This window comes from Centropristis striata, chromosome 5 (assembly GCF_030273125.1).
Source record: "Centropristis striata isolate RG_2023a ecotype Rhode Island chromosome 5, C.striata_1.0, whole genome shotgun sequence".
In the NCBI taxonomy this organism is placed as follows: domain Eukaryota; kingdom Metazoa; phylum Chordata; class Actinopteri; order Perciformes; family Serranidae; genus Centropristis; species Centropristis striata.
The window spans coordinates 4,638,137-4,661,768 of record NC_081521.1 but is presented as its reverse complement, the minus strand read 5'-3'; the positions used below and the strand labels follow the sequence as shown (position 1 = coordinate 4,661,768).

The following is a 23,632-nucleotide window of genomic DNA, read 5'->3' as shown; positions in this document are numbered from 1 at the left end:
ATAATGTAAAATCCTTCCTAAACAGCAGGCACAGTCACTAAACTATTATAACCCTTAATGAAGCCAGAAAACATCTTAGAGAAGATGAAACTTTATAAATAGATTCTAGATCACTGAGGCCATTTAGTGTTAAAAATCAGCAGTATTATGGAAAGTCTTCTCTATTATACAAAATGACAAAAAAGACACAAAGAAGACACAAAATGACTAGAAAAAATGACACAAAATGACCAAAAAAGACACAGAAGACACAAAATGACAAAAAAAGACACAAAATAACTAAAAAAAGACACAAAATGACAAAAAAAGACACAGAAGACACAAAATGACAAAAAAGAGAGACAAAATGACAAAAAAAGACACAGAAGACACAAAATGACAAAAAAGAGAGACAAAATGACAAAAAAAGACACAAAATGACAAAAAAAAGACACAAAAAAGACACAAAATGACAAAAAGACACAAAATAACTAAAAAAAGACACAAGAAAGACCAGAAAAGACATGAAAAGGATTCAAAAATGGACAAAATAGTCCAAGACTCCATAGAGTTAACCTGCAGTGATAAATCATATTCTATAAGATCATCATATGTTTGTAGTGTAGCTGTCCTGTGAGAACCACGTATCTCTACAAAGTCACAAAAACAGCTGTTTCAGCTTTGTGACGAGGACTTTACAGCTGAGCCGAGAGGGTTTTTTAAACTGATGACCTAAAAATGTATAAATAAATTCACAAACCGAGAACATAACTTAAATATAATATATGAAATACATGACATTGGATGTGCTTCACTTTTCATGCAGCGCATCAGATCCGTGTTCTACCACGCCTACAACAGTTACCTGGACAACGCTTTCCCCTACGACAAGCTCCGCCCACTGCCCTGTGACGGACAGGACGCCTGGGGCAGGTAACACACACACACACACACTCACACACACACACACACACACACACACAAACACACCACACACACACACACACACACACACACACTGCATTGGTACATGTTGCTCTGTGTATTTCCAAACCAAACTCAATGCAAATGTGATCTAATTATACTCAGGTGAAGTTTCTGTACACAGACAAACCTTTTGTCGACTGACATGTGAGTCAGCGAGGTGACGTGAGGACAGCTCGACACACTGAGCACACGTTCATTTTGTGAAGAGATTGTAGTAAAACTCTGTAAGCCTGTTGTGTGAGGATATAAAAATAATTAACAGAGAAATGAACTTTTTTGATCATTTCTGTCATTCTAACTGTTATTCTGCATAAAGACATGTTTGAGTTGTTCCCACTTCTAGCCATGATTGTGCTTATTCTATATTGCTGCAGGACTTATAGATTCATTTACATTTTATATATTCCAGTAAAATACAAGGACACAGTGAGTAAAATGCTGTCATCATCCAAGGACTGGAAATGATCTAACTTGCATATTTAGATGATGTTATATGTTTTTCTAATTGTATCAGAATACCTTTTGACCAAACTGATTAATCCAGGTGTGTCTGATTATTGTTGTTGTGACAACTGAGGTCAGACACACCTGGATTAATCAGTTTGTCCAATAATGGCAGACAGGAAACAAAGGAGCTGGCTGAAGTTCAGGAAGTATAGTGCAGCTGTGCATTAAGCCAAGTTACAGCACCATATTCAAAGCCTACTAAAAAGCCTATGCAAAAGGTGCATTCATCTTTATCTGCACTAAGAAACTACAACTCCCAAAATGCCCCGCGGCAAACCAGGAAGTACAGCACTCGCATCAAAGCCAATCCCTGCGATTAATTTAATCAAAACACTCATAAAGGTAATGAAAACAAACATGGATGACACGGATGGGATATCAAAGTTATAAATCCAAATGTTAGCTTTATATTCCACAGCTTCAACATTTCTTGAACTTTTAACCTTGAAAAAAAAAGACACAAAATGACTAAAAAAAGACACAGAATGACTAAAAAAGACACAAAATTACCAAAAAAGACACAAAATGACTAAAAAAAGACACAGAATGACTAAAAAAGACACAGAATGACTAAAAAAGACACAAAATGACCGAAAAAGACACAAAATGAATAAAAAAAGACACAAAATGACCAAAAAAGACACAAAATGACCAAAAAAATACACAAAATATGTGATATGTTAATGCTAATGTTTGAAACTCACAAAGTCAGAACTAATCTCAAGTACAGACGTGTGTCAGTTTTGGGTGTAAAATGATAGAATTATTGACTAAATGATGAAATAAAGATCTGTAATTCTATGTTAGTTTTCAAGAAGACTCTCTCTCTCTCTCTCTCTCTCTATATATATATATATATATATATATATATATAGAGAGAGAGAGAGAGAGAGAGAGAGTCTTCTTATATATATATATATATATATATATACACACACACACACACACACAATATTTTATTGCACAATTAACCCTCTGGAGTCTCCAAAAGCACCAAAGCATGACTTCTTCATCACATCCAGACATAAAAACAAAGCAGACCAAAAAAAAGACACAAAATGTCCAAAAAAAGACACAAAAAAGACACAAAATGACAAAAAAGACACAAAATGACCAAAAAAAGACACAAAATAACTGAAAAAGACACAACAACAGAAATAAAATTACTAAAAAAGACACAAAATGACTAAAAAAAGACACAGAATGACTAAAAAAGACACAAAATGACCGAAAAAGACACAAAATGAATAAAAAAAGACACAAAATGACCAAAAAAGACACAAAATGACCAAAAAAATACACAAAATATGTGATATGTTAATGCTAATGTTTGAAACTCACAAAGTCAGAACTAATCTCAAGTACAGACGTGTGTCAGTTTTGGGTGTAAAATGATAGAATTATTGACTAAATGATGAAATAAAGATCTGTAATTCTATGTTAGTTTTCAAGAAGACTCTCTCTCTCTCTCTCTCTCTCTCTCTATATATATATATATATATATATATATAGAGAGAGAGAGAGAGAGAGAGAGAGTCTTCTTATATATATATATATATATATATATACACACACACACACACACACAATATTTTATTGCACAATTAACCCTCTGGAGTCTCCAAAAGCACCAAAGCATGACTTCTTCATCACATCCAGACATAAAAACAAAGCAGACCAAAAAAAAGACACAAAATGTCCAAAAAAAGACACAAAAAAGACACAAAATGACAAAAAAGACACAAAATGACCAAAAAAAGACACAAAATAACTGAAAAAGACACAACAACAGAAATAAAATTACTAAAAAAGACACAAAATGACTAAAAAAAGACACAAAAAGACACAAATGACCAAAAAAGACACAAAATGACAAAAAAGAAACAAAATAACTAAAAAAAGACACAAAATAACTAAAAAAGACACAACAACAGAAACAAAAATGACCAAAAAAGACACGTAAAGACATGAAAGGGATTCAAAAATGGACAAAATAGCCCAATAAGACTCCGTAGAGTTAAACTATTATGTAACATTCTGGGTTCCTTTTGTCTACAATGAGATATTGTTTGAACAAGAAAAAGGTTAGAATTGTTCCATTGTTCATTGTTATAAATTGATCATTTTATTATTAATTTGACACAGGGGCCACAGCAGGGGCCAAAGGCTTCTTCACAGGGGCAGTGGCCCCTGGAGGCCCCTGTGTAGAAGCGCCACTGCTGATGTGTGTGTTCTTTTACTGTAGGTCTCCTGGTGTTGGACTGGATGAAAGGGCCCCCAGCTCCAATGGCTGTCTTACACCTCATGGCATGCAAGTGTGTAAAGAGCTGGAGGCTCCAGGCTGCTGCTGCCTCCATAACTACTTCAAGTGCATAGAAATGTGCAAACTTCAAAAATGCACAAATCAGGGGGTGGAGTAGGATGAAGAAGTTACCTTCACCCTGGACTATGATGATGATGATGATGATGATGATGATTAGGGCAAAACTACATAAAAGCTCTTTTCATCCCTCATAGTAGGATATTATGGCAAGATTATACATTTCCTGAATTGTTACAGTCCTGTGAGTATTTTAGTTTTTGTTATTTGTGTCAGTGCTATAAAAAAGACAACGGTTTAGGCGAAAATAGTTGTTAAGACATTCAGCAGGTTTTATTAGCACATTCGTATTCCATACACCGCGCAATTCCAAATGGCTCTTTTACAGTCCAACAAAGTCCCGTACACCGCTTGACTTATATCTGTTGTATTCCCCAACATTGATTCCTCAACAAGACTCAATGCGGCCCTATCTTCCTGCCCTATGCATCACATCAGGACAGAGCCCACTGGTCACTGTCTCTGTGTGTCTCTGTGTGTCTGTCTCTGTGTGTCTCTGTGTATCTCTGTCTGTGTCTCTGTGTCTCTCTGTGTGTGTCTCTCTGTGTCTCTGTGTGTGTCTATGTGTGTGTCTGTGTCTCTCTGTGTGTCTCTCTGTGTGTGTCTCTTTGTGTCTCTGTGTCTCTCTGTGTCTCTGTGTGTGTCTCTGTGTGTGTATCTGTGTCTGTCTGTCTCTGTGTGTCTGTTGTCGTGGCAATTTTGACAACTGCACTAAGTTAATGGGTGAGCTGGCCAAACACAAAGCACTCAATACTCTTATTCAGCAGGTTTTATTAGCACATTCGTATTCCATACACCGCGCAATTCCAAATGGCTCTTTTACAGTACAATAAAGTCCCGTACACCGCTCGACTTATATCTGTGGTATTCCCCAACATTGATTCCTCAACAAGACTCAATGCGGCCCTATCTTCCTGCCCTATGCATCTCATCAGGACAGAGCCCACTGGTCAACACGTTCCCCTCTCTCATGGTGTTATCATTGTTACGTTCACAGAGTCAGTTCCCACAATGCCTTGTGTCTTGAATATCAAGTAGGTCGCCGCCTACCTCATGTCCCACCATGCAGGAAACACCAAATTTCCTTCACACTGTGTGTGTCTCTGTGTGTGTCTGAGTGTGTCTGTGTGTGTCTCTGTGTGTGTCTCTGTGTGTGTGTGTGTGTGTGTGTGTGTCTGTCAGTGTGTCTCTCTGTGTCTCTGTGTGTGTGTCTGTGTGTCTCTGTGTGCGTCTCTGTGTGTGTCTGTGTGTCTCTGTGTGTGTGTGTGTGTCTGTGTGTGTCTGTGTGTGTGTCTGTGTGTCTCTCTGTGTGTCTCTCTGTGTGTCTCTGTGATTCTGTGTGTGTCTCTTTGTGTCATTGTGTCTCTCTGTGTGTCTCTGTGTGTATCTGTGTGTCTCTGTGTGTGTCTCTCTGTATGTGTCTCTTTGTGTCTCTGTGTCTCTCTCTGTGTCTCTTTGTGTCTCTGTGTGTGTATCTGTGTCTGTCTGTCTCTGTGTGTCTGTTGTCGTGGCAATTTTGCCAACTGCACTAAGTTAATGGGTGAGCTGGCCAAACACAAAGCACTCAATACTCTTATTCAGCAGGTTTTATTAGCACATTCGTATTCCATACACCGCGCAATTCCAAATGGCTCTTTTACAGTACAACAAAGTTCCGTACACCGCTTGACTTATATCTGTTGTATTCCCCAACATTGATTCCTCAACAAGACTCAATGCGGCCCTATCTTCCTGTCCTATGCATCACATCAGGACAGAGCCCACTGGTCAACACGTTCCCCTCTCTCATGGTGTTATCATTGTTAAGTTCACAGAGTCAGTTCCCACAATGCCTTGTGTCTTGAATATCAAGTAGGTCGCCACCTACCTCATGTCCCACCATGCAGGAAACACCAAATTTCCTTCACACTGTGTGTGTCTCTCTGTGTCTCTGTGTGTGTCTCTGTGTGTGTGTCTGTGTGTCTCTGTGTGTCTCTGTGTGTATCTCTGTGTGTGTGTCTCTGTGTGTCTCTGTGTGTGTCTCTGTGTGTGTCTGTCTGTGTGTCTCTCTGTGTCTCTGTGTGTGTCTCTGTCTGTGTGTCTGTGTGTCTCTGTGTGTGTCTCTGTGTCTCTGTGTGTTTCTGTGTGTGTGTCTGTGTCTCTCTCTGTCTCTGTGTGTGTCTGTGTGTGTGTGTCTGTGTGTGTGTGTCTGTGTGTCTCTCTGTGTCTCTGTGTGTGTCTTCTGTGTGTCTCTGTGTGTGTCTCTGTGTCTCTCTGTGTGTGTCTCTGTGTGTCTCTGTGTGTGTCTCTTTGTCTCTGTGTGTCTCTGTGTGTCTCTCTGTGTGTGTCTGTGTGTCTCTCTGTGTGTCTCTGTGTCTCTCTCTCTTTGTATGTGTGTGTGTGTGTGTGTGTGTCCAACCTGTTCACCAGCTGCAGCTGAGGCTGACCTGCCAACAGATGAGGAGATAACAGACCACACACACACACACACACACACACACACACACACACACACACACACACACACATACACACTAGTCCGGGTCACTTCAGGTCACCTAAAAATAAACAGTTTCTGTGTTTTTAATGTTCCTTCCAACAATAAAACACTTAAATCCACAGTTTATTTTTTTATATATCTAAAAATGTTATACATATATATATATATATATATATATATATATATATATATATATGAAAACCTGTTGCTTTTAACAAGCTGTGTTTGCATAAACATGAAGCCAAAACTTGCTACTTCCTTTTTTACACTCACACTACAAGGTCACTCTGTCTCCCCCTCTGCCCCCGCCCTTTCACTCTCTGTCTCCCACTCTTTCCAATAAAGAAGAAAAGGGCCTCAGAAAAAAAGAAATAAGAAATACTACACAGGTCTGTGGAGATGGTTTACTTCATACAGAAACCTGAGTAACATATAGAAATAGGAATCAACACAAAAAAGGAAAAACATTACAGGAATAATATTAATAATAATGTTAATATACGGAGCCCCAGAGATGACATGGGAAAAAAATAAATAAATTGTGGCCACGAAATAGCTATAACGTGCGCACGAATTAGTATCTCGTGGCCACGAAATACTAATTCGTGGGAACGAAATAAGTATAACGTGCAACTGTTTACAGACAGGCTGGATGACGTGGTTCACATAGTGGTGAAGGTCGCTGGCTTAAATAGATGGATTAATGTGAGGAGATCATTGCAAAAGTTTTCAATTTCATCAGAGTCAGATGTGCTACATGTGTTGATAACTGGACAGAGTTAATTATGGACTATTTCACCGCACCGGTAGGTGAGGAGACGAGAGGAGAGAGAGACAGCGGGACCTCCGGCTAGGACGCTAACGGTCCGGCTAACGTTAGCCAAGATAATGACGGAGAGAGTGAGTTGGAGGAAGAAGAGGAGGAAGATATTGCGCTCATGGATGAGCCGATGGTAGCATACAATGTCTCTGACTGTAGTTATCTAAACGAGGACAATGTTAAAGAGACTGCGATAGCTCGGGAGTACAAGTGGAGCCACAAACTTCACAACGGCGCCGCCTGCTAGCTGCTGTTTACCGCCGGAGACGTGAGAAGACGTGACCTAGTTAAAGAGATGACTGATGGTAAGTGCTTATACTTTATCTACACGATCCTCTTTTTCTCTGGTAATAAGGGCTAATAAAATCACTAGAGCAGGCTAAGAAAGCAGCTAATCATGCTGTGTGATAACAGCAGTGTGTAACGTTAGCCCAGGTGTGGGCGTGTCTCAGGTGTCTACTGTCTCCTATAAATTACATTTATTAATATGATGAGGAAAATCAGTGTTTGAACATAATCCAGGCAGTGATTACTTTATCACTACACAACTAAGGCTAATTATTTAACAGTAATATACAAACATAATTTGTAGGAGACAGGTTTGCTGTGAGACACAAAGCTGAGGAGATCTTTAGGCTATGACAAAATAAACAGCCTAAAGTATGGTAAAAGTATAGTAAAAGTATTGTTTAAAAGATCTGATATGGTGAATCATAAACTGTGTGGTAAATATGTTATGTTTCTGAATATGGGGCTGTATTAAATCCTGTGCAGTCTATCAGTTAATACACTGATCATATTGAAGCAATAATACAGAAATGATCAGGCCTCATTCAACAATGATTCAATATGATTTAGCCAGCCCAAAAGGTTTGTGATGACTGGATTTTTCATTTATGCTATCTTATTTTGTAGATGAAAACATTTGGTCCATCTTGTGAAGCTCCATACGACTCTATCAGAGGATGCAGTGTGAGAAGCAGCAACACCAGAGGACTGCCTACTTCCTTGATGCATGTGACAGTTTAATTATGAAATAATAATAAATAAATATGAAATAATATAAAATACATTCTGTATTATTATTATATTAAAAGGGTCATTGTCTGTATATATATTTTTAATTATATGGATATGCACTTGTAAGTAAGTGTAAGTACATGTGTGCATGTGGCTCGATATTTAATATTTTATAAATATTCTTTATATTGATAGTTTTTAATTACTATTATATTTAAATACACATCAAACATTCTGTATTACATCATATGTACAGTATATTTGTTCATATTTTATCATTATTGTATTCCATATGTTTTGGATACTTGTCTACATGGGCTTCTAGGCCTGTACTGTGTTGTGTATGTGCTCGTGCACGAGGTCACGTGCATGTGTATGTGTGACAGTATGAGTAGACTACACATACAGATGTGGGGTTTCACCTTTGACCCAAAAATATTGTGTTCATTTGGAGTCTAGTCTTAATAAATGTGTTTTAATGTGAAACATGGAGGAATCTGTATCATTTTCTTTAAAGCCCTTTTTCTCAAAACTAACTTTTGATAACAGTCGAATTTTGGATGATCATATCTCATGGAATATTTGGCGTAGAAACATAATTTTGGTATTGACATGAAGCCAAGAGTCTCCTCTTTACATACACATCAAAATCTCAAAATGTGTTTCGGGGTCAATGTGACTCACTTTGATGGAGCAGGTCACATATTAAGAGAAGCCCCTGGCTGCAGCCTGCAGTTCGGGGCGGAGCTCAACGGACGTTGAGGTGGGTGGAGTCAAATGTAGAGCTGGAGGAGTATGTTAGATTTACTCAACGGCACCACTCATTGATGACAGCCGCGAAGCACCATTCGGTTGTTATTATTGGCCGCATATAAACAAATAAGGAGCATATATATATTTATATTTTTGTATGTAATGACTCAAGTAAAGAAATGAGGACTATTAGTTTTATATGGAATGACTATTCTGCATTCACAAGTATAGTTAATTTTGACTGACATGACGTAAGCAATGATAATGTTATAAAACAGCAGAGAGTTGTATGAAAGCAATTAATGCATGTCCAAAAGCATTTATAATTAGTTGTAAGGAGAAACTGCTACTATGATGAGCACAAATGACTAAATGTTGAGGAGGTTGAACTAACTGTTGTGCAAATGTTAATATTGATGTGAGAAATGCACCAAATGACAAATAAGGGAGTTTGAAGCGCCATTAAAACTTTAAAAAGCTGTTGTCATTCCCATTTTCATCATGCCAAAATAGTTTGCATCCTTTTGAAGTCTAATGTCGAGTTTTTTTTGCCTTTAGTGAATTCTAGTAAAATATGGGTCATTGTTTATTTTGATAAATGTTAAAACTTTATCTATCCTAATTTATAATGCTATTATGATGTGTCATTTGTAACATTTTACTTGTACTAGAAAAATTCTGTCAGACACACTGACAAGGTGAATGTGCTTTGTACATCAGGTTATACCACTTACGTAAGAGATCAAAGACTGAGGTGACTTTAACATCATCTTTATTGAACTGAACACAATTAAAAATAACATATTTAAAAAATAACAAATAACTGAATTAAAAATCACAGCAAAACCCCTCTATTAAACAACATAACACACTACTAAATTCAAAAATCAAAGCAAAAAAACCCTCTGTTAAACAACATAACACACCAATAAATTCAAAAATCAAAGCAATACACAACACAGTACAGGCCTAGAAGCCCATGTAGATAAGTATCCAAAACATATGGAATACAATAATGATAAAGTATGAAAGAATATACTGTACATATGATGTAATACAGAATATATGATGGGTATTTAAATATAATAATACTTAAAGAATATTAATATCAAGAATATTTATAAAATATTAAATATCAAGCCACATGCACACATTTACTTAGTTACTTACAAGTGCATATCCATACAATTAAAAATATATACAGACAATGGCCCTTTTAATATAATAATACAGAATATATTTTATAGTATTTCATATTTGTTCATTATTATTTCATAATTAAACTGTCACATGCATCAAGGAAGCAGGCAGTCCTCTGGTGTTGCTGCTTCTCACACTGCATCCTCTGATAGAGTCGTATGGAGCTTCACAGGATTGACCAAATGTTTTCATCTATAAAATAAGATAGCATAAATGAAAAATCCAGTCATCACAAACCTTTTGGGCTGGCTAAATCATATTGAATCATTGTTGAATGAGGCCTGATCATTTCTGTATTATTGCTTCAATATGATCAGTGTATTAACTGATAGACTGCACAGGATTTAATACAGCCCCATATTCAGAAACATAACATATTTACCACACAGTTTATGATTCACCATATCAGATCTTTTAAACAATACTTTTACTATACTTTTACCATACTTTAGGCTGTTTATTTTGTTATAGCCTAAAGATCTCCTCACCTTTGTGTCTCACAGCAAACTTGTCTCCTACACATTATGTTTGTATATTACTGTTAAATAATTAGCCTCAGCTGTGTGGTGATAAAGTAATCACTGCCTGGATTATGTTCAAACACTGATTTTCCTCATTATATTAATAAATGTAATTTATAGGAGACAGTAGACACCTGAGACACGCCCACACCTGGGCTAACGTTACACACTGCTGTTATCACACAGCATTATTAGCTGCTTTCTTAGCCTGCTCTAGTGATTTTATTAGCCCTTATTACCAGAGAAAAAGAGGATCGTGTAGATAAAGTATAAGCACTTACCATCAGTCGTCTCTTTAACTAGGTCACGTCTTCTCACGTCTCCTGCGGTAAACAGCAGCTAGCAGGCCCGCTATTGTGAAGTTTGTGGCTCCACTTGTACTCCCGAGCTATCGCAGTCTCTTTAACATTGTCCTCGTTTAGATAACTACAGTCAGAGACATTGTATGCTACCATCGGCTCATCCATGAGCGCAATATCTTCCTCCTCATCTTCCCCCAACTCACTCTCTCCGTCATTATCTTGTTTAACGTTAGCCGGACCGTTAGCGTCCTAGCCGGAGGTCCCGCTGTCTCTCTCTCCTCTCGTCTCCTCACCTACCGGTGCGGTGAAATAGTCCATAATTAACTCTGTCCAGTTATCAACACATGTAGCACATCTGACTCTGATGAAATTGAAAACTTTTGCAATGATCTCCTCACATTAATCCATCTATTTAAGCCAGCGACCTTCACCACTATGTGAACCACGTCATCCAGCCTGTCTGTAAACAGTTGCACGTTATACTTATTTCGTTCCCACGAATTAGTATTTCGTGGCCACGAAATACTTATCTCGTGGCCACGAAATAAGTATTTCGTGATACTAATTCGTGCGCACGTTATAGCTATTTCGTGGCCACAATTTAATTTTTTTTTTCCCATGTCATCTCTGGGGCTCCGTATTAATATAATAATAATGGACTAAAGTAAAAGGGGGGAGAGCTGCGCTGCCTGTATCCGTGGTGCCCGTCTGTCCTCATTTGTCATCTATCCATCCATCCATCATCCATCCATCTATCCATCCATCATCCATCCATCTATCCATCCATCATCCATCCATCTATACATCCATCATCCATCCATCCATCCATCATCCATCATCCATCATCCATACATCCATCCATACAGCCATCATCCATCACTATCCTTCCATCCATCCATCCATCCATCCATCCATCCATTCATCCGTCCATCCATCCATCCATCCATCCATCCATCATCCAGCCATCCATCCATCCATCCATCCATCCATCCATACATACATCACTATCCATCCATCCTTCCATCCATCCATCATCCATCCATCCATACATCCATCCATCCATCCATCCATCATCCAGCCATCCATCCATCCATCCATCCAAACATACATACATACATCACTATCCATCCATCCATCCTTCCATCCATCCAGCCACCCATCCATACTCCATCCATCCATCCATCCATCCATCCATCCAACAGAGAAAAATATAGCCAGTTCACCTAAATCAGTCTCATAAAGTTACCAAACTATCAATTTGGAACACTGATTAATAATAATGAATATAATTATCATCTCATTAACATCTGTCTTACTTCACAGACAGACATGAGACAGGGCAATGTGTTCTCACAATATGTTATCTTGTTAGGCTAGATACGTGTCTTCTACAACAACAACAACAACAACAACAACAACAACACACACACACACACACACATACACATTGTGTATCTTAACCTCTGAAGAGACTTGAACAGCTGTTGGCCTGTCCATGTCATAAGTAACTGGCCAATAGGATTCGCTTTGCTTGTAAGTCCAACTTGTGTAGATGAAGTAAAATGTGAATTATTACAGAGATGGGGGCTCATTCTGACTGGGATCCTGTGAGATCTGTGTCAGTCTGAGTCCAGCGCTCTATATCTTTACCTGTGACCTAATTAAAGGCCTGCATTGAGACCAGTCTTTTCCTCCGGTGTGTTTTCTCTTGGGCTCCAATCTAGGAACCAGAGAGACCCTTACAGAACCGTGGCCTCAGACTTGGAGGTGCTGACTCTCATCCCAACCGATCCGCACTCGGCTGCAAACCGCCCTACCGAGTGCTTCACCGAGTGTCCAAGACATGCGACCGCAGATCTGACGCTACGATAACAAAATCAATCATCCATCTTTGGCCTAGAGTGCTCTGGTACCAAGTACACTTAGGAGCAGCTCTATGTTTGAAAAGGTATATCAATGATGCTCTGGTTGGCCCCGCCCCCTCACTGCGGCGTATGTTGTTGTTATGGTTGTCATTGTCATGATGTGTTGGTTTATGTTGGGTTGATTATGTGTATGATCTTGCACTGTGTTATTGTGTAAGATGTTGTGCTGCATCACATCAAGCTATATTGTGTGGTGATGTCTCCCGTCCCCCTGTGTTATTATATTATATGTTGTTTATTTTTTTTCTTTTCTCTTTTTCTTTCCTCTTCCCTCTCTTCTCACGTTAGTGCTTCTTGCTTTGTTTGCCTATTTATTTTCATTGTGTTGTATATATGTGAGCCATGTTATATATATATGTTATATCATCTACCACACACACACACACACACACACACACACACACACACACACAGCTGTGATGCCTCTGTGTAAATGGTTGTACATTTGTGTTTTTCTTTGTTGTTGTCTGCGCTGTATGTCTGCTGTCTCTACTTGTGGTCCACATGGTGGAGTGTTTTTGTCCCTCATGTCACCTTGTTTGTTACGTCATTTCAACAATAAAAAAAGAAAAAAAAGAAAAAAAAAAGAAAAGCTATATAAATATATAATAGGCAACCGGGAGGATCCTTACCAGATGCAACTCTATGTTTCAACATGGTGTTTGTTACGGCCAATCCATGACGAGCACAGAAGTCCAATAACAAAACACCTCTTGGGTTCAGATCGGGCCGTTCCTCCCAGTCACCTCCTCCAGGTACCATCATTGTTGCCCACGTGAGTCTTGAAGTCTTCCAGAAGAACTACAGAGTCTCCAGGCGGTCCCCCTTCCTGGACAAAACCCAGAGACTCCAAGAAGGTCTACCATTAAGATCGGGAGAGCAGATACGCCGTTTTGTAGTATTTGTAGTTTTTTACCACCTATTTTCGGTCTCTTGGCCAATGAAATGCATCAGAATACATGTGGGAGTGTCGCAATGCATCATGGGACTTTTCCAGAACTTTGAAATCATGGCGGAAGACGACTATAGCGGAGGCATATATATATATATATATATATGTATATATATATATATATATATGTATATATATATTCCATCCATCCATCCATTTTCTTCCTCTAACGGAAGGCGCCCGGAAGGATCCTTACCAGATGCCCAAACCACCTCAGCTGACTCCTTTCGACGCGAAGGAGCAGCGGAGCAGCAGAGCTTTGCCTTCCGGCTCAGCTCCTTCTTCACCACGACGGTCCGGGCTGGATATACATAGTATATACATATACATACATATATATATATATATATATATATATATATAGGCTATATATATATAGCCTATACATATACATATATATATATATATATATATATATATGAGCGGAGGGAGCTCAGAAGTAAGTGATGGAAGCGATCTTGATGAAAACAGCACCGATGATTTTATTGCTGATCTGGACTTTGAACCCTCGGAACCAATTGACCAGATTTATGGATGAGGAATATGTTTTTAGACGACATATTTTCACCGAAGAACAGACAGATTTGTGGCCATCTGGAGATAATATTAATATTAATAATAATATATTAATAACAATAATAAGACTAATTGATTGATGATGATATAAGAAATCATCACTGTTTATGTCTTATATTACTTTATGTGTCGATGAGTACCCTCAAAAGTGCAATATAGCGAAAACGTATTATTATTATTTATTATTATTATGATTATTATTATTAATATTTTTTATTACAGTATGCTAATGAGAACTATGTCTATTTCTTCCAATGGTCATATCATGTTTGCATCTTGCTAATGGGCATGTATTAGTATTATGCATAGGATTTTTATTCAGTCAAATGTAACATTTGCTGAGTTTGTTGAATTAAAAAAAAAAAAACTTTATTGACTGTTTGGACAAATAAACTTCTCATGAAAGCCACAGGTATAAGCCCTCAAATACTGTTTGAATTTCATTTCTATCTGCTACAGAGGCTGAAAAATCTTCTGTTGAATTTCCAGAAAAACTTCAGGTTTTAGGGGGTTCTTTCAAAATCGGCCAGAGGTTTTACAGGCAGTTTTTACAGGCGTTTTAGGCCTAAATGGGTTAATAAAGTAATTAATAATGAAACTCTTATCATTGTTATTCTTATTAAAAGCTAAATTCTCAGGAAAGAACATTAATCTTTATGTGTCATAGTATCAGCAAGTATACCCAAAATAAAAAGAGCTGGATCTACGTTAAAGTTGATCCCCAAAACCTAAAAGTATTTCATTTAATTGAGGAAACCTTTCCTCCCTCCCTCCCTGTCTCTCTCCCCAGAGCCGCTGAAGCCTTTGGACCACAGGTTGTCATCTGTAGTCTGTGAAAACAAAGGGATCATTTTTGTTTATGTAATTATACCTGTTGTTTCCCGAATATGCAAAGGATTGCTGCGTGTGTGAGTGTGACACGATGTTGGTATAACACTGAGCTACTGTTCATTGTCCGTTAATTCCAGCAGCAGCAGCCAGTCTGAAGGGTCATCTTCTCATGAAGCCAGAGAGACAACAAGATGCTGGTGGTCTTTCTGCTCCTCATAGCTCCACCAGGCAAGTCTTTCTCTTCTTTTAGATTCACACTACATTGATGTATCACAACTCTTTTATGATGCCCTTCAGTTACATTATAACTGATGTAGAGGCTAAAACTGAGCTGATCTCCTTTTTAAAAAGTAGGAATCAGTCACATCTCTAATTGTTCTGAGAAATCAGTTCAAATGTGCTCACTTTTTCACTACTGGGCTTCACTTGATACCTGCACTAATTAAACTCACTTCATTTTTATTGAAGTTGATTTTTGTTGCCGTGCGGAGCCCTCAGGCAAAACACTTTGTTATACAATATATGATTTATTATTGTACATGCAGATTCTTTGGAAGAGGTCACAAGCCAAAAAGGTTTAAAATATGAAGATGTGTTCTGTTGTATGAATTTGTCCTGTTTCTTAAATGCAGAATAAGTAAAAAGAAAAATCTTTCAGTGTGAGATGTTGTGCAGTTATATTATATTAAAATATATTATATTATATATTAATATAATAATTATATTAAACTATATAATAATCAGGGCTTTCCACTGGACAACATTTTTGCCGTAAATGCCCACATCTGGTGTCCACTGCACATTCTAATGCCTCTAATCCATCAGAGACACTGATCCTCATCATTGCATATTTTAATATGTTTGCTTACATGATTGTGAATATGAAGGGAATTATTGTTGAGGATGATTTTTATTTAAGGCATAATATTTTTACAGTTTTAAATTCTGTGGTGGATTTTGTTTGCGCTGTTTTTTAAAAACTTTTTTACCTTTTTATTTTTATTTTCTATCTCTAACTCTGTTTTTGGATTGAGTTTTTATTACTATTTTATTGTTTTACTGTTTTTAGTATTTTATTGTTTTCATTGTTTTTATTTATTACTATATTTGTGTATGATTTTATTCTATTTTAATAACTGTACAGCACATCGGTAAAGTGAGGTTGTTTTTAAATGTGCTCTATAAATAAATAGACTTTGACTTTTTTAACTCTGACTTTAGCTATATTAGACTATTCAGACCCCTCTAGAGACTCTTGTTCAAAAAAGCGACTTGAGACAAAGCTAGAGACTTTTTCTGGTGTTGTTGGAGACTTTTGGAGACTCGTTCTGACTTGTTGAGGAGCAGCAGGACATGTTGACACCTCAGCGTCCAGGCTGCAAATGAATGGCGCATGCGCGAAGTCACCGCTGGCTGTCTTCCAGTCCGTGCACAGACACGGACTGGAAGACAGCCAGCAGCGACTTGGTAAACTAGTCTGTAAAAAAAAGATAAGAATAGCTACTCAATAAAATGAGGCAACAGATTGCACGCAATACTATTGATTAAATCTAACTATGTTACAAGTTGAGTTAATAACAACTTAACAGGAAGTGCCTGTCAATTAAAAACTGACTAATTCTATTGTGTTGGATTCATTCAAAATTCTCTTGATTTAGAATTACAGACACATAAAGATTATATTTAATGTGATCAAAATAAGTAGATTCCATCTCAAACATTTTTATTTTATTTTTCATATTAAAGTTACTTAATATTGTTGTATACTGCATTAATAGTGTGTGGTTGTCACAAAATCTCACGGCACACCAACCACTGTTATATATTGTTATATTAAATATTATTGTATTATATTATATCATATATGATTATATTATATGATAGCAGGTATAATGTGTCATCAAACAGAAATAGTCTAAATTGTCCTTGTGTGCAGTACTTGAGTAAATGTACTTTGTTACATTCCAGATTTGACTACAAACACAACGACGCGTCTGAATCCATTAAACTGTAAAGTTACAAAGTGAAGATGTATAAAAAGTTATTTATAGCATGAATGTGATCAGTCTGCATGTGTGTCTCTACAGGCCTGTGTGCTGGACGTCAGTATCATGTCATTAATGAAAAGAAGACTTTTACTGAAGCAAAAAGTTACTGCAGAGAGAATTACACAGACCTGGCCACTGTAGACAGCATGGAGGATGTGGAGATCCTGATCAGAACAGCAGAAACAGCAGGAGTTTCCTCTGTGAGTTCACTTTCCTCTTTCTCTCCTTTCTGACATCATGTCAGTGACACGTGGGTTTAAAGTTTTACAGTCTGAGACGTCAAACTTCAGAGAAACTTTTAAATGTTTGTTTTTTTTACACTGAAGGAGGACGAAGGATTTAGTTCCCCATTGAACGTGTTTTATAAGAGATCTCTTAATGTCCAGTATAAACAGCAGCAATTATTACAGGAAGCAGAACCTGTTTCACTGTTCATATGGGCACATGAATATTATTATTAATGCAAATATGTGTTTCAGTTCGCCTGGATCGGACTGTACAATGACGTGAACAGCTGGAGGTGGTCACTGTCAGACACAAGCTTCTACGGACCAGAGGAGGAGGAGTTCAGACAGTGGAAAGAAGGAGAACCAGACAATGATGGAGGTGCTCAACACTGCACAGCGATGTTTAGCGGTGATGGACTATGGCACGATAACACCTGCACATCCAACCATCAGGCGGTGTGCTGTGATGTGAGAGGTGAGAATATTGATGAGTGAAGGTAAAACAGAGCAGTTGAGCTTGTTGACCTCTCCCCTTCTCTGCTGCTCTTTGCCTCTCTGTCTTCAGTTACATGAAGCTCATTTAAAGCAGATGGACGTGAGTCCTGCCTTCATTTCACTGTTTCTATAAAGAGCTCCATCATGAACAGCTTTATCCCACGTCACTGTCTCAGTCAACAGGGCTGCAAGAAAAGGAGTTGATATGCACACAGCTCCACGGTGACTTCAGCTTCATGCTCACATTCATTAACCCTTCTAATGCACAACATGCTCTAAAATCACCCTCATTCAGAACTCTGCTTTTTTTCTGTTTTCCTTGACAAACACTATATTACAGGTTTGTTAACCCTTTGATGCTCAACATATTGACCCCCCTTCTAATGAACAACATGGGTCCAAAATGACCCTCATTCAGTCCTCATGTTATTTAATATAATATTGTTATTTAATGCTGCTGTGTGTTTCTGTGCTCTATCTTTTTATATCAACTTATTTTATGATTGAATATTCCAAGTATTCTTTAAATATCTTGTTTTCTGATAACAACAGATCATTATTTCCATTTTGCTTCTCATACTTTATGAAGAAAAACAGTTTTAGTATTATTAGATAGCTAACTACTTGGCTAAGTAGCTTGTTAAGCTAACTACTTTACCAAGAAGTTAGCTAAGTAGTTAGCTTAGCAAGCTACTTAGCCAAGAAGTTAGCTAAGTAGTTAGCTTAACAAGCTACTTAGCTAAAAATGGATATTGGTCATTTTTGACTCATGTTGTGCATTAGAAGAGTAGTGACACAAAATTTTTTTGTTTGGGATTTTACTAAAAAAAAATGAATGAAAGAAAAAATAAAATTAGGATGTATGATGATCAAAAACAAACTAATTGAGGAAAACCTGAAATACTGAATGATCCAACTACACCGCTGCTGCGCACATTCTTATATAAAGAGGGAAAAAATAATAGAAAAAAAAAGAAAAAAAAATCATCACAATTTCAAACGCACGCACACACACACACACACACACACACACACACATTTATCTACGTATGTACGCATGTATATATATATATATATATCAATATATATATATATTATTTGCTTATTTACTTATTTATTATTATTATTTCTCTTTTCCCATTTATTTCATTTTTATTTATTTATGTGTGTGTGTGGAAGTGTGTATATAGGTATATATATGCGTATGTTTTCTTTCTTCCTTGGTTTCTTGTTATTCGGATTTAAATAGCCGGGTTGAAGGTGGGGGCGGGTGGGGGCTCCGGGCCGGTTCTCTTGGGGCATGGCGGGGCCTCGGATGGAGGCAGGTGAGAAGGACTCTTTCAAACAAAACAAAAACAAACAAACAAAGATAAAAAAATAAAAATAAAATAATAATAAAAAAAACAAATAAACCCACTCCTCAGCGGGCAGACCTCCTCCCATGGGTCTGGAAGTTGCCCACACCAGGAAGTGCCACAGCAAGATTGGCAACGGGCCAGCAGCCGCCTCCGGGTTCGGCTGCGGCCCAAGGCACAATCAATCAAAAAAAGAAATAAAAAATAGGAACTCTTGTTTTGTCTTACCTTCCTCCTGCTGGGACGCCCATTTTTGCTGCTTGGGGCCGGTTCGGGGGTCCCCTGGCCTGCCCCCCCTGATGCTCTGGTTGGCCCCGCCCCCTCACTGCGGCGTATGTTGTTGTTATGGTTGTCATTGTCATGATGTGTTGGTTTATGTTGGGTTGATTATGTGTATGATCTTGCACATCTTGTTATTGTGTAAGATGTTGTTCTGTATCACATCAAACTATATTGTGTGGTGATGTCTCCCGTCCCCCTGTGTTATTATATTATATATTGTTTATATTTATTTTGTAGGTACGTATGTATGTGTGTTTATATGTATATATATATGTGTACATATATATATAATTATTATTATTACTTTCTAAAATAATATTATCTTTTTTTAAATTTATTTAATTAGTTATTTTATTTATTCTTGTTTATTTGTTTTCTCTCTTTCTTTCCTCTTCCCTCTCTTCTCGCGTTAGCGCTTCTTGCTTTGTTTGCCTACTTATTTTCATTGTGTTATACATATAAGTGAGCCATGTTATATATATTTATATATATGTCGTAGCATCTGCCCCTCATCCACACACACACACACACGCACACGCACACACACACACACACACACACACACACACGCACACACACACACACACAGCTGTGATGCCTCTGTGTAAATGGTTGTACATTTGTGTTTTTCTTTGTTGTTGTCTGCGCTGTATGTCTGCTGTCTCTACTTGTGGTCCACATGGTGGAGTGTTTTTGTCTCTCATGTCACCTTGTTTGTTACGTCATTTGACCAATAAAAAAAGGAAAAAAATGAAATACTGAATGATGAAAATAATTTATTGCAAAGATATAGAACATAAAAACTCTGTCGGGTCACTTTAGATACGTGTTGTACATCAAAGGGTTAAGAAACATCAAACTGCTGAGAAAAATATTCAGACGCAAAAAAACTCAAATATAAAGTTTGCATCTATGTTGTGTGTTATGGTGCCTCTGTATCTATTTTCAGGGCTGAATGTGACATTTATCCTCACTAACGACTCCATGACCTGGACTGAGGCCCAGAGCTACTGCAGAGAACACCACACAGACCTGTCCAGTGTGAGAAACCAGGCAGAGAACCAGGAGGTCCAGGAGCTGGTTCCAGGAGGAGGAGGAGCAGTCTGGATCGGCCTTTTCAGAGACTCCTGGAAGTGGTCCGATGGAAGCAACTCCTCGTCCAGATACTGGGTGACAGGGCAACCTGATAACTGGAATGGGATGACGCAGGATTGTGCAGTAGCAGATTTCAGCTCCTCTGGAGGATGGTGGGACGAGAACTGTGACCTGAAGCATCCATTCATCTGCTCCAGTCCAGGTGAGTGGTAACCCCTGATTCAAACAGTATTTATATTAGATTTAGGTTTACTTTAGCATCAAAGAGAAAATAAAAAACATTTCTGGACAATAAATGTGAACACTCAGGATGCTGGTGTTAATGTGCAGTGTGACCAACTGCAGATAATCAGTTTGTGTTGACTTCAATGTGAGAATATCAACAGATGGAGGAAGTAACTGCTTCTAACTGACTGATAAACCCCTGAACGCCCCCTGGTGGCGGCCTGCAGTATAGCTCTAAACTGACCACAGGCAGGACTAAACTAACTGAGGACACTTTATATCAACAGAATGCTGATTATTATCCAAGCAGAAATCTCTCAACTGATCATGTTTGATCGTCTGTTTAGAAAACAAGTTGAAAGCAAGTGATCAGACATCATCAGCATCAGGTATCTAGAAAGAGTTGAGTCAGGAGCGTATCTGTTTGTGAACATCACACAGCTGACCAAGTCTGACTCTGGACGGTACAGATGTGGTCTGAAAAGAGCTTTGTCTCTCCATCCCTACAAGCATTTTGAGATCATTGTCACAGATGGTGAGTTTGTTCTGAAAGTGTAATGAAAACTAATGAGAATAAAAATGTTTATTTGAAGAAAGTTTTTCTTTGCACTGACAGTTGCTGATGTTTTAATACTGATTCATGGTCATAGTATAGAGAAGCATAGCACACAGAGTATCTCCTTCCTCTCATCAGGACTTGATTTGTTTCTGTTGTTCACAGCTCCGACCACTTCTACAACAACACAGGAGACAACAGAAGGTAATATATATATATATATATATATAATAATAATATATGTTTGTACCATGGTCTGGGTGAACAACTGACTCTGATTGGCTGCAGGGTGCCTGTTAATTCCTGACAATGGCCAATTGTCTCTTTCAAACCAGGAAATAATAATTATAATAATAATAATAATGATGATAATAATAATAATGCTAAGAAAAGACCAAATGCCAGTGTCTTCATCTTTGTCTTTTTTTTTAATACATTTGTTGACCATTTATTTGGATGTGAGCTGGTTGGGATCAGACGGCCACGTTGTGATGTTCATGTCACGTCCAATTTTACTCTCCACCATTTCTAAACATAAACATACACATAGTTTTAACCCTGCAGTGTTTGAAAGAGCCAAAGGTCTTCATCTAAGCTGTGAAAAGTGGCAACACGTGGGAGGCCTGGGTTAGAGCAGTCAAAGAGTCTGTAAAATGAACTTTTCTCTTTTTAACCTCACACAGATCTGTGGATGATTGTGGTCGTGAGTGTTGCCATCATCATCACCTTCATCATCATCTTCAACATCTCACAGCTGGCACTGATGATAATCTGTTTTCGGAAGATCTCCAGCAGGAAAACAGGCAGCACAAACATGGAGGTGACTTTCTTTAACCCATTCTTATTCTCACTGCTGCCTGAGATGAACCTGTGCACGATAATCAAAAGGATTGTTAAGAGATTGTTTTTAGTGAAACACTCTCTATACTGAGCTCTACTGTTACTGTTGTCCCTCTGATGATGGCAAACACACTGCAAAAAAGCCAACTTATGTTTTTTGGCCTAAAACAGTGATTTAAGTTGGTAAAACTTGGAAATATAAATGATTGACATTTCGGGCAATAATGTAAGTTAGCATAACAAAGGAAGCCAGTTGTCTGCTCAAAAACAAGTTGGTGAGTTGTTGTTATTTATATCTTTAAGTTGGGGTTCACAACAAGGGACAATAGTTCTGCTAACTCTTATTTCTTTTGAAGCTGAAGCTAGCGGCTAGCTGATGCTAGCGGCTAACTGATGCTAGCGGCGCTGCTTGTTACAGCTACAAGAGTAGCCATTAGTGTATCAATGCTAACTCAAAATTGTGGTCGCAACATTAGCTGACATTTCATAGCGGTGTTACAATCGTGCCAATTCAGCACATTGCAGAAGTTAGCAGAAGTAAGGATTAAAAGTTATTACAATGTAAAATTATAAATTAGTACAACTTACAGTTGAGTTGACAAAAATCTGAATTCAGAGTTGAGCAAACTCAAAAACAAAACTTAAAATATTTAGTTTAATTGTCCAACTTAAAATTTTATCGGTTTGTTGCCTTGAAATTTTGAGTTCACCCAACTTTTCTTTTTTTGCCGTGCTTATCTTGATACTGTTTGACTGATTGAGTCAGATTTAAATCTAGAAGAGGTATAAACAGGTAAATTAAACAGGAAAATACAAATTAATATAGTGATTTTGGAGTTCTCAGAAAATGGAAGCAGTAATGATGAACTCAAGTAGTGACTATTCTCACAAGAAATTGTCAACAGAGCCCAAACCACTTCTGAGGTATAATCCACTTTCTTTCCTCAAAGTTTGTACTAAATATATCTCAGCAGACAGCTTTAGTCTCCACATTCATGCACAAAGCAGTTGCACCCAGAGGTTTTTATTTCCTTTCTCCTGCTGTCTCAGGTCGTCTCTGTCAAATATCTGATTGTTTGTTGGTTTGTTTCCTCAGGTCTATGACGACTGTCGTCCAGTCGCTGCAGATGAAGACCCCACCTACGAGAGTATCGATCCAGTGGGCGGGGACCAGAAGCAGATCCACCATACACCCCCATAAGCCTCCAGAGTCCTGAGCCCTGTACTACGAAGGTGGATTTGATGGTTATTGAGGTAACTTCAGCTCTAACCCTGGG

At 37.9% G+C, this 23,632-nt stretch overlaps 1 protein-coding gene across 1 annotated transcript; it reads left to right on the top strand.

Moving 5' to 3' along the window:
* Positions 1 to 799: 799 nt before the first annotated feature.
* On the top strand, positions 800 to 20,947 carry LOC131971096 (lactose-binding lectin l-2-like). The gene is made up of 4 exons (XM_059332396.1): positions 800 to 912; positions 3,719 to 3,788; positions 17,760 to 17,982; positions 20,589 to 20,947. Exons 1-4 carry the CDS (start codon positions 800 to 802, stop codon positions 20,945 to 20,947), a joined length of 765 nt encoding a protein of 254 aa, XP_059188379.1.
* Positions 20,948 to 23,632: the final 2,685 nt, after the last annotated feature.

Excerpts from the sequence above, each read along its gene's own strand:
- LOC131971096 (XM_059332396.1), top strand. The coding sequence starts at position 800 with ATGCAGCGCATCAGATCCGTGTTCTACCACGCCTACAACAGTTACCTG. Across the intron at positions 913-3,718 it reads GGACAGGACGCCTGGGGCAG|GTCTCCTGGTGTTGGACTGG; the intron begins GTAACACACACA and ends CTTTTACTGTAG. Across the intron at positions 3,789-17,759 it reads TTACACCTCATGGCATGCAA|TTCGCCTGGATCGGACTGTA; the intron begins GTGTGTAAAGAG and ends TATGTGTTTCAG.